General features: G+C 43.8%; 1 protein-coding gene across 1 annotated transcript in view; it reads left to right on the top strand.

Annotated features, from left to right (window-relative positions):
* Positions 1 to 10,726: 10,726 nt before the first annotated feature.
* Positions 10,727 to 12,761, top strand: part of FAM81A (family with sequence similarity 81 member A) — a 121,005-nt gene continuing 118,970 nt past the window's right edge. The window contains exon 1 of the mRNA XM_033919803.1: positions 10,727 to 11,055. Coding sequence (XP_033775694.1) covers positions 11,030 to 11,055 — 26 coding nt within the window. The 5' untranslated portion in view covers positions 10,727 to 11,029. The remainder of the gene's footprint in view (positions 11,056 to 12,761) is intronic.

Genomic DNA, 12,761 nt, shown 5'->3' with positions numbered 1-12,761 from the left:
CACTGCTGCCAGTGTGTGTGTGGGGGGAGGGGGGGGGTAAATGCTTCAATATTGTGTTTTCCATCACTAGGGACAGGCAGGTTCCCTGGACTCCTGCACAGCTTGCCTGTCTCACTAACCATAACTACTATTGAAAATGTGATAGTGAAACAGTGCCCTCTACTGGTAAGACTAAAGGAAGCGGACTCCCACTCAGTTTAGAGGGGACAGTGGTGGCAAGGTAGCAAGTAGCTTATAGGGAGCTTTAATTACCTGTGTGAGGACCATGTTGAGATTCCATGACACTGGGGGGGGGGGGGGGCTTGATTAGAAGCTTCAATCGAAGCAAGTTCCTCATATAGCAAACTAAAGGCTGAGGTGGACTTTTACTAAGCTGGTTTTGAGATTTGCCTCAGAGATGTAGAAGGTATTCAAGTAATTTTTGTGTAAGACAGGAAAAGGGATCTAGGGCCTTGCCCTCACATCAAAGTATTCTCTTTTTGAAGCCATATGATCTTTTAGTGGAGTCTGTCCTAGAAATCAGTAAGATTTATGAGACACCATCTGCAGTTTATTTCTAGCCTTTCAACATCTAAGCCCTGAGGGCTAGGTATTGAAGGTTGGGAAGCAAGAAGTACCCTTTGTTCTGAGTGACAAAGGTTGGAATGCATTCCAGTCTCCATGAAGATGATTCATTTTCACATTCTGACAATCTCCCAATAAAGGAGGTATGAATCTGTTCCTCCCTGCTTATTGATGGAATACATGGCTACCTGATTATCAGGACTAGTAAAACTTTATTTGCCAAATTATCTCCACAAGCCTCTAGCATAGTGTCTCTCAAACTGTGTACCACAGCACAGTGATGTGCCCCAAAGAGATTCCGGGTGTGTCATGAGAAATTCCAGAATTTTACTTCATTTAAAAAAATTCCCTTCATAAGTATGCACTAGAACAGATGACAAGTATGTTGTGTATACAAGAATGTATGCGTAAGGATACAACTGCCCAGACAAGCATCATTCTTTGACGTGATTGGTCCTTGAAAACTAATGGCAAGTAATTTTAGTTTTATTTTTTATGCAGTAGTTATCCTAACTTGAGCAACAACGCAATCAAGGCTTTGTTACCATTTGGATCTTCTTATCTTTGCGAACTTGGATTTTCAGCTCTAACAGAAATTAAATTGAAAAAAGAGAACGACTGCAGATGGTGGATGATGAAATGCATGTTTGCTTGTCAACTATCGAGCTGCGTTTTGAGTTTACACTTAAAAACAAGCATGCCCATTGCATTAAGTAGCTATTCTATTCTACCTACTTTAGTTTCATCATTATTACAATTACCCATACATAGCTGAAAGAACTTTAAATAAATAAGTCTAAAATTTAATTTTTTATTGGTTCTGCAATTTTATAATTTCAGTTATAATGTGTTTTGAAACACATTTGCTCCGTTTAGGGCCTGTTTTACAAAGCTGCACTAGCGGCTGCTGTGTGGTAATGGCCCTGAAACCCATGAAGATTTAAAGGGCTTCAGAGCTGTTGCCACAAGGCAGCTGCTAGCACAGCTTTGTAAAACAGGCTGTTAAGTGTGCTGAAGCTAAAAAAAAAGTTTGAGAGACACAGCTCTAGTACATTCCTGATCAACTTTATCTTTAGAAAATTTATATGGTGAAATTTTTCCTGAATTTATTTAGATTTCTATCCCATTCTCCTGGGAGCTCAGAATGGGTTACAATTGACATTCACAATAGAATTATAGGACAAAGTTTATAGGCAGTCATAGAGAGACACGAGGGAGACTTAGGGAAGGAGGGGGAGGGATAGCAAAGAGGGAGGGGGAAGGGAGAGAGCAGGGGAGCGGGAGTTAGGAAGGGGAGCTAGGAGAAGGCGATCCGAGGGGGCTGTTCAATACTAAAATAAAACCCCCAAATTCACAAGAAACATTTTAAGGAAGAAACTATAGGAGACAGAATATGGAGGAATCTGTTGAAAGATACTGTTGAATCAACCAAAGAGCCTGAGAATGCAACCTGTCTGTATGTGCTCTCTCACCTAGTTTGGACACAATGGATGAAGTGGACTAGTGGTTAGAGAGCAGCTGCCTCATCACCCTGAGGTTGTGAGTTTGATCCTAACCTGCTCATTGTGACTCTGGGCAATGTATCTAACACTCCATTACCCCAGGTACCACATTTAAAACTGTGAGCCTGATGGGACAGATAGAGAAAATACTTAAGGGAAGGGAACAGGACTTGTACACTGCCTTTTTGTAGTTACACATTCAAAGAGTTTACATATATACAAGAGAGTGTTGACAAGTTCTCAGCCCAACCAATAAGGGAATGATGTGAAGCCATGAAACTTACAAATTATTTCACATATTCAACACTAACATCAGCAAACTTGGCACATCTTGATGTCTGGTCACTGAAATACTGCTCCGCTGCTGCAATCACCTCCAACTCTCTTAAAAATTGTTGCCCTTTCAAACTATTTTTAAGGTTTGGAAACAGAAAATAGTCAGATGGAGCAAGACCTTTTGAGTAGGATGGCTGGTCTATGCACTGAAATCCCAACTGTGTCAAAACATCCGTCGTTTTGCCAGCCTTGTGAGCAGGTACATTGTCTTGCAAAAAGAGAACTCCTTTCCACAGCTTTCCTCTCTTTTTATCTTTCAATACCTCCTTTAATCAGCACAGCAAGTTACAGCAGTATTCTGTATTAACTGGTCCCTTGGAAGATTGTCATTACAACACCTTCCTGGTCCCAAAAGACTGTGGTCATGACCTTTCCTGCTGACTTATGGGTCTTGAATTTCCTTGGCCTTGGAGAATCTGAGTGCCGTTATTGCATGGACTGTTGTTTTGTCTTAGGACAGCGATGGCGAACCTATGGCACGCGTGCCAACTGTGGCACGCGAAGGCCTTGCAGCTGGCACGCGGGAAGGTCCGCAATAGAAAGCTGCACGGGTCGCGGGGATCCCGTGGGGACGCCTCCGAGGGTCGCGGGGTTCCTGCGGGGCTGGATGTACTAAGTCGCGCAGCTTTTTTCCCTACCTGCTCTGCTTGCAGCACAGAGCCGAACGGAAGTCTTCCCGATGTCAGCGCTGACGTCGGTAAACAAAGCCCTCCCTCCCTCCGACGTCTGCGCTGACGTTGGGAAGACTTCCGTTCGGCTCTGTGCTGCAGGCAGGGTAGGTAAGGAGGAGTAGCCTCGCGGCTCGAGTGCCTACCAAGGGAGGGGGGCGGTCCGCCCCGCCCCGTGTGCAGCACAGCCGGCCAGGTCCCCTTACTTTTGTGGAGCTAACCCGACCGACCGACAACAGCCCTGGTCCGACAAACCTCCCTGCCCTTAACCGTGAATCTAAATTACCTTCTTACAGCAGCTGTAAGAAGGAAATTTAGATTTGCGGTTAAGGGCAGGGAGGTTTGTCAGACCGGGGCTGTTGTCGGTCTGTCAGTCGCGGAAGCACCCCAAAAGTAAGGGGACCTGGCCGGCTGTGCTGCACCCGGGGCGGGAGAGAAGGAGGGGGGAGAAGGATGCTGAAAGGCCATGGGGAAGACGGGGTGGGGGGGAAGGACACTGAAAGCATTTCTGGAAGACAGAAGGGGGAGAAGGACGCTGACAGGACATGGGGAAGAGGGGGGGGGAGAAGGATGCTAAAAGCACATGGGGAAGACAAAGGACGCTGAAAGGCCAAGGGGAAGACGGGGTGGGGGGGAAGGACACTGAAAGCATTTGTGGAAGACAGAAGGGAGATAAGGACGCTGACAGGACATGGGGAAGACGGGGGGGAGAAGGACGCTGAAAGCACATGGGGAAGACAAAGGGGTGGAGAAGGACGCTGAAAGGACATGGGGAAGATGGGCGGTGGGGTGGAGAAGGACGCTGAAAGGCCATGGGGAAGACGGGGGGGTGGAGAAGGATGCTGAAAGGCCATGGGGAAGACAGAGGGGGGAGAAGGACGCTGACATGGGGAAGATGGGGGGGAGAAGGACGCTGAAAGGAAATGGGGAAGAGAGACTGGGGAGAAGACGCTGGCAGGGAAGAAGACAGAGATGCCAGACTATGGGGGGAGCGGAAGGAAGATGGGTGCCAGACCAATTTGGAAGGGGGGAGAAAGGGAGAGGCACAGTAACAGAGCAAATGGAAGACGCAGAAGGAAGAGAGACAGTGGATGGAAGGAACTGAATGAGAACATGAGGAAAGCAGAAACCAGGCAACAAAGGTAGGAAAAGAATTCTATTTCTTTTTTCTTTTTTTTTTTGCTTCAGGATAAAGTAGTATATTAGTTGTGTTGATAAAAATTTATAAACAAAAGAGGCTCTGGTAGAAACCCGTTTACAAAGTGTGTATTCTTCCCAATTAATATTTCCAAATTAATAGTCTTTTTGCTTATTTGTAAATGGGTTTCTACCAGAGCCTTTAATTCAGTAGCATAATTAAATGAAATAACTATTTCTGAAGTTTATAGGGACAGGCGGGGACGGAGGGGATTCCTCACGGGGACGGGCGGGGATGGAGGACATTCCTCGCGGGGACGGGTGGGGACGGAGGGATTCCTCACGGGGACGGGTGAGACTTTGGCGGGGACGGGTGGGATTTCTGTCCCCGCGCAACTCTCTAGTCCGCAATTAAGATATGTGGCGCGGTGGGAGGCGAGTGTGCCGGTGTCTGCTTTGCAGCTCACCTGGCAACAGGGCCGGACTGGCCATTGTCCCGGTGGGCCGCGGCCCATCCTCCTGTGCTGGCTGCAGTCCTGTGAGTGGATGTTTAGCCTGCCTGTCTTCCCCTTAGTATCCTATGAGCCAGGCAGTGTGTGAGGGGGAAGTGGGGGGAGGAAGAGAAGCTTCACACTGAGTCTGTCACAGGAACTCAATGAGGCTGTAGTGTGACTCCACATGTGACATCTGTAATCAGGAACAGTTCCTAGTGCTCCCATGCTAGAGAGGTGAGGATATGGGAGGAAGTTAATGTGTCTAATAATGTGCTCCTCTGTAAAAACCTCTGTATCTTCCATGGGGGACATGCTAAATTCGAGGAAATAAAAAAGCTGCTTATGATGATTGCATAGAGAAGTTCAGTAAGCTGAGAGGAGGGCTGGGCTCTCTGTGAACAACCAACACACTAATCCTCTGCGCTGTACCTTATGGAAAACTCAATATAGCAAAAAACAGTAAAGTGTATATGTGGCCCTTCACAGTGCTTTTGTAAACATCATAATAAATAACAAAGGCTCCAATAATGAAAAATAAAAGTCCTTTTCCCATACACTCAGGTTGCACAAGTCCGGTTTTCACCCGGACAGTATATTTTTTGACCAAAACGGATGTCTACAATTAGTAAAATTCCCCAATCACATATTTTTTTATGGGGACGGATTTGTATACAGCACTTTATTAGATTTTTTTTATTATACAAATTTTATCTTTTTGTAGACTTGAAGTCTTGAACAAAGAAAATGAGTACAGCAAAAAAAGCAAAAACAGATAGTGGAAGACCATTCCAAGAGGCCTGGACAGAGTACATATGGAGTGATTGAACGCAGTGGGAAAGCATTGTGTATTATGTGTAATGAAAGTGTTGTGTCTCGCACAACAAGTGTCACACGTCACTTTGAGACCAACCATAACAGTGTTGCTGAACTTGGTTTAGCTCAAAGAAAAGAGTTCCTTGTAGGAAAATTAAAGAAATATCACTCCCAGTCTCTTAGTTTTAGCAACTATCTTTCAAAAACTAATCATCTTACAGTTGCCAGCTTTCAAATTTCACTGTGCATGGCAAAACATGGTAAGCCCCTCTCTGATGGAGATTTTATCAAAAAGGCAATTTTGGCTGGGAGTAATTCACTCTTCCATGATTTCCAAAACAAGGATAAAATTGTGCAGCGCATCTCTGAGATGCCGCTAAGCAGAAATACTGCAAAAGATACGGTTCTGCGAATGGCTGCTGATGTTAGTCAACAGCTTACTTGCGACTTACAAAAAGCACCCTTCTACTCCATGTGCTTGGATGAAAGTACAGATATTACTAACCATGCAAGACTAGCGCTCATTTTGCGTTATGCTACTGGTGACATCATGAGAGAAGAGCTGGTAAAACTGCTGTCTTTGCCTGGAAGAACACAAGGGATAGATATCCACAATGCTGTGATGGAGGCTTTTTCATCACTAGACATAAGTCCAGAAAAAGTGGTTTCAGTTACTAGCAATGGAGCACCTAGCATGGTGGGGACAACATCAGGATTCATTCATTTCTTTGCTAAGGAAGCAAAACATCCACTGATTCAATTTCACTGCATAATACATCAAGAGGTTCTCTGCGCCAAAGAAAGCAGCAAAAAACTTGACGATGTCCTCAAAGATGTAACAAAAATGGTGAACTTCATCATGGCGCGTGCTCTTAATTTTCGACAATTTCAAGCCCTTCTTGATGAGGTTCAGGCACAATATAACACTTTACTGATGTACAATAATGTCCGGTGGCTGAGCAGAGGACGAGAGAGATCTGTGGCCTGCTTGGAAGAAGTTAGGCTATTTATGAACGAAAAGGGGGAAGACTATCCTCAACTCACCAACATGGCCTGGCTTACCAACCTCATGTTCTTTACAGATTTTACTAACCACTTTAATGTACTAAACAAAAAATTACAAGGCATGGGAAAAACAGCAGAAAGCATGTTTAGTGACATCAAAGCTTTTGAGAGAAAATTGCATGTTTTTTGAAAAAGACAGCTAAAATATTTTCCCAACCTAAAAATACATTTGGATAATTCTACAACATTTGTGGACAGTCATAAAAAACACCAGGAAATCCACAAAGCATATTCCACCATTGTAGCCGAAGCAAAGGAGAATTTTAGTAAAAGATTTTCTCAGTTCCGTAAGATGGAGACAACCCTTTCATTTATAACTTCCCCAGAAAAGTCCACATTTGAAGATCTTGATCTTTCCTGCTTACAGTGGTTGGATATTCAAAATTTGGAAATGGAGCTACTGGAATTTCAAGAAAGCTCTATCTGGAAAAGTAAATTCAATGACCTGCGTGCGGCTCTTGAACGTATTGAGTGTGAAAGGGTGACAAATGAAATCACTGCTAGAAGTTCTGAAAATGAAATCCTAAAAGCGTGGAATTCTCTGCCAGACAATTTTAAGTCCATGAAAGCACTTGGGATTGCTCTTCTTACTTTGTTTGGGTCATCCTATGCTTGTGAGCAGCTGTTTTCGGCTTTGAATCATATAAAATCTGATGCTAGAAACAGATTAACGGATGACATGAGTGCTGCATGTGTTACTCTGAAATTAACGCACTATGAGCCAAGGATTGACAAGTTATCAGCATGCATGCAAAAATCACATTAATTTTTTTCAGAGCATGCCCAATGCATATGTTTACATGAAGCAGTGTTTTCAGTTTGCAGTTAAGACACTTTCTAAGTTATTTAAATATTATTTAAAGATGTTATTTAAAAAAGGGACTTTACATGGCCCTGTTGTATTCCAATCTGGAATTTCCAATAAAAACGGTTGGTTTAATTGAAAGCTCTTTTGTTTTCTTTACATCATATTATTAGAAATGTAATGATTTAACTATTTTCTAATTTGATTGTAAATTTTACAAAAAAACATGTATAGACTCTTTGGGAATGCACACCGAGTCTTGACACAGTTAACAGTTTTAAGAAGTTTATCTTTTTTTTTACTCAGGATACATTTGACATGTTATGTGAATAATACATTTAAAATATATTGTGTAACTGAATCAAATTCTTCCTAAATTCATTAAATTGAATGAAATCATTAAAACATTATAAATTGCCAATAAATTGAAATGAAAACCAAAGGATTGTGAATCAAATTGATTCTCTGACAATACAAAGATTCCAACCTTTAAAAATGATGTTACATAGTTCAGGCAACTTTATAAAGAGTTTTTAGATACTAAAATCTTGTTATTAAGATTTAATTGACATGCTGGCACTTTGAGGAAATTCTTTGGTTTTGTGCGGCAGTTTGGGCACTCGGGCTCAAAAAGGTTAGCCATCACTGTCTTAGGATCATAGTGGTGTAACCATGTTTCATCAACAGTAACTAGTCATTCCAAATGGTTGGCACCAGCTTGCTAAAAATGCTGCAAAATCAACTTGGAAGTGTCCACTCGATGTCGTTTCTCATCAGCATTCAAACATTTGGGCACCCACTTGGCCGACAGCTTCTACATACACAGCTACTTGTAGATTATACATCCAATACATTCCCTGGATATTTGTACTGTCTCAGCGATTGTTTAGCCAATATTCACCGATCTGCCAAAATCAGGTCATGGACCTTGCTGCATCTTTGGTCCCAATCTCCATGCTGAAAGTCTACACACTACTTCAATGTGAAGTATGATGGGCATTTGTCATTCAATGTTTGCATCATTCATGGATTTCCTTTGGAGTTTTCTTCTGTAGGAATAGGAACTTCATGATGGCTTGAAGTTCCACACTTGGAAACTCCACACTTTTCATTGACATTGTGTCAATGATTTAATTTAATTTAATTCTTAATTTTTATTTAATTCTTATATACCGCTAATAATCGTGAGGTTTCTAAGCGGTTTACAAAAATGATGCATTAAAAGATACAATAAATAAAAATAAATAAGATATGTACTTGGAAATTCCCTAACTGTCCCAAAGGCTCACAATCTAACTAAAGTACCTGAAGAAACAATTTATGAAAAGTAAAGATAAAAATATAAAGACAATGTCAAACTATAGCATTATGATTCTGCAAATTGGCACTTTGCAAAATAAAATAACACTCTTTTCAGCTATAGTGGCAAAATAATGCTGAGAATTTAGGAAGATGGTTCCGACTGAGAACTTTTCAGCACTCCTCGTACAGGTACTTATTTTGCACCCAGAGTCACAAGGTGCAGCACTGGGATTTGATCCCACCTCAGGGTGCTGAGGAAACAACTCTTCCACTAGGCCACTTCTCACCTTCACCTGATTACTATCCAATGAATTATAAACTGCTTGGAGTGAATCTCTTCATGAAAAAGTGGTTAATAAATCTAAAATAATAAATATATGGAAAGGGCAATTTAACTGGTCCATGCACCAACCACCTCAACATAACTTCTTCCCTCCTTTTTTTCTACTAGTTTTTACACCTTCATTCCCTTCTAATGACTTTATTACTCCCAGTGGTGGGTGGGCCACACTGGGTGTCGCCTTTGTGGGGGAACCCTCCCCTGGCATACCCCTTGAAATGGTCACCTGCTTGCGACGGCCTTGGCTCTCTTTTGACATCATGTCCTGGTCCCGTAAACAGGATGAGATGTCAGAAGGGAGCCGAGGTCAGCGCAAGCAGCAGCTAGAAGATGCCTCTCGCACTGGAGAGTGTGGTGTAATGGTTACAGCTTTAGCACCCCCAGGTGGTGGGTTCAAATACCATGCTGCTCCTTGTGACCCTGCAAGTCACTTAATCCTCCACTGCCCCAGGCACATTAGACAGACTGTGAGCCTGCCAGGACAGATAGTGAAAATGCTCGAGTACCTGATTTGTAATCTGTTCTGAGCTCCATTGGTAAGACAGGTTAAAAAATAATCAAAAAATTCAAGGAGGTACAAAGGGACAGGCGCCAACCTCCCCAGCTACACTACTGATTATTCTTTAATCCTCTGACAGCCTTTCAAGAGAATAATTTGTTATATATGGATTCCTCTGTTTTATGTTTTTCACCAGTGAAAACACTGTGCATGCCGACTAGACAATAAATTATCCATGGTTGTTCAAAATATATTTTTTCCATTCCCTTTTATCAAATAAAATCCGTTAAAAAAATACCTTCCCCAACCCCAAACTTCTAAATTATTTGCCCAACCCTTCTCCACAGCTTCTGTCCTTCCCAATGATCGTCTGGCCATTTCACCTGTCATTTGGAGCCACCCACCAAGCAGATTTCTATTTTCCTCATAGCAAAATTGGCCTGTAGGGGCTTTTTTTTTCTGCTGCACACGTGTTCCTCCTATTTCCCTAGGGACCTATTAGTCCTTATGCCAGCCACACAATGACTATCACTACAGCAGAACTTTCCCCAAGGCCCCTGTTGCTGTTCTTCAAAACACTTCCGGCTTCTCTGCAGCCTGAAACCGGCCACCCAGGCTTCTTCCACTCCCAGCACGCGCCTACCCGAGAGCTCAAGCCGCAGCCTCTCTTCCTCCCATCCCCACTGCCTCTGCGGGGTGGTCGCGATCCGTGTTAAAGGACAGGTGGACAGCTGCCGAGCTATCGGATCCTTTTCTCCTGCAGGCTGAACTAAAACTACTGTCTGGCCGACCCCCACTTCTCCCCACGGAAAGATCTATTAAGGCAAGTGAAACATGTGGTTCTTTCTTGTGCCCGTTAGATTTATTTGCTCTTTTTTGGTGGAAAAACGTTAATTTTTCACTTTAAAAACCGTTTGCTGCAAGAGGTGCCCAAGCGCTGAGAATTTCTTCCTACCTGCTGGGAATTTTTGCTTTCCCTTAAGTGGCCTTCTCTGTCCCCTAAAAATCACGAGACAGTATCCAGGATAAAGAATTTAAAAAAAAAAAAAAAAGCTGAAAGCTCAAACTTTAGGGTTTTCTCATCTCGGGACCGTTCTGAATTATAAAAAAAAAAACAAGCAAACCCCCAAACTACCTCCATTGCTTCCACGTATTAACATTGGAAATACTTTTGGAAGGCGATGAACTGAAGCCCAAGTTAACGTAGAACCTTTGCCCGTCACTTTGTGAGACAAACAAATCAACCACTCCCAGGCGACCGCCTCCCTGGTTGCTAAGGAGACGGCGTCCTGACGAGGGCCTACGCTTTGGAGATACGGTACTGCTTGGCGAAGAGGTTTTCAGCCCTGTCCTGACTGGAGGCAGGAAAGCACTACAAATAAATAGGCAGCCGCGACGGTACTTGAAATCACTCAAATTAGGTCAGGTCTACTTGCATAAAACTTCCTCAATTGGCCAGGAAATGACGCCAGCACGGACTCTCACTGTAAATAGGTAGAATCCTATGAGCGTTGGGGCATTTACCTGCCGGTAAGCGAGAGCTCTTGATTTGGCCGAGGGTTTTTGTATGTGTGTGTCTTATGGACAGTGGCGAGGGGGCACCTGTACTCTCTGCCCCTCACTCTCCTTTCCCACACCCTACTGCGCGTGTCCCCCCTTCCCTTCCCCCATATCTCTTTAAGGGTCCTGGCATAAGCAGCAATCCCTAACCCGTTGCTCGCGCCAGCATTGGCTCTTCCTGTGATGCCATTTCCTGGACCCGTGCCTAGGAAGTGACGTTAGAAGGAAGAGCCGATACTGGCGCAAGCAGCAGGTTGGGGGTGTTCACGCCAGGAACGTTAAAGAGGTACGGGGGTCACTTTGCAGGAATTCTTTTTTTGACGATAATTGGGAATGGTTGTCAGTGTCTCAATACCATTGCCGGCTGGTGGCTCTGCAGCTTCTGTCTCTGTGGACTCAGGACTTGGGTTGCCACCCTCGGGTCTCCTTTGGTGTAGTAGATCCCCCGGGTGGTGCAGAGTGCTGAGCTCCAGGAATGTCAATTTTGGGTCCTTCATCGGGGTTATATTTCACAGAAGCAGGCCTTTCACTTCAGGTGTGCCTCTATCTCTACGTGTTTGAAATGCCACCGGGTTGATAACTCTCTGGTGCATGGTCTTTGGTCTTGTGCAGTCATTGCGCCTTTTGACTTGAGATTCATTGTTATTTGCAGACCCTGGTGGGCCATGCACTTCCTTCTCAGGTGGAGGGGATCCTCTTTTTGGCTAAGGGTTATCTGGGTAGGCTCTCTGCTGGTGATTCTTTACTTATCCACAAGGGCTATATAGTGGGTAAGAAATATATTCTAAATCATTGGCTCCAGGACTCCCCACCCACCATTTGATATTGGCGCAATAAATTCCATCTTCTAATGGTCTGGGAATCCCTGTCAGCTCGGTTTTCTTGTCATCATAGTAAGCTTTTCTTGTCCGTTTGGGCACCTTATTTGGATACTCTACCCCCTCTGATTAAAAGCCAAGTTCTCAACCAGTTGCGGAAGCCATTGGTACCTGTGTTGCCAGTGGGTTAAGGGGGAGAAAGGCGTGGGGTGGGGAGGCTTCTCCTGTTGGGTGAGGCTTGGCCGAGTCTGGGTATAAGAACCCAACCCGGACTCTACTGGTCTCCGCCTGTTCGGGTGGTTTGTTGGGGTTTTTTTTTCTGTATATTGTATACTGAAAATGCTGTATCACCTGCTCTGTTTGTTTGGACTTTATCGTTTAATAAACTGTTTGAAAAAAAAGAGATACAGGGGAAGGGGTGTCCATGCATGGCAGGAGGGGCACTGCTGACTCAGGTGCCTCTCACGCTCGCTACGCCACTGATTGTGGAGATATATAGCTAATAGTAAAGATGCTATGCCACCACTGATGAGAAATATTATGTTTTCCGGCAGGGCTCATGTCATCAGGAGGCAGCAAAGGGATTGATTACGCAGTCTCTGTTTTTTTAGATGGGGTGTAGCCCTGTTATAATTAAGGCAACTCTGATAGCAACCTTTGCTTTGGAACCTGACTGAAATTGGGTCCTGAGACTATATTTGTGGCAAATGAATTTGATTTTTCTGGGCCAAAATGTTTTTGTATTTCTTGATCTCTGCAGAACAACACAGAAGAGGTGTAAGAAAACCTCCGACAAACAGCCCTGGGGATGAGAAGAACTAGTGGGTTCCAAAGTATAGAAAATCTGGTGGAAGCAGG

Source organism: Geotrypetes seraphini, chromosome 14 (assembly GCF_902459505.1).
Source record: "Geotrypetes seraphini chromosome 14, aGeoSer1.1, whole genome shotgun sequence".
Lineage (NCBI taxonomy): Eukaryota > Metazoa > Chordata > Amphibia > Gymnophiona > Dermophiidae > Geotrypetes > Geotrypetes seraphini.
Note: the sequence above shows the minus strand (reverse complement) of the source record. Positions and strands in the feature narration are given on the sequence as shown.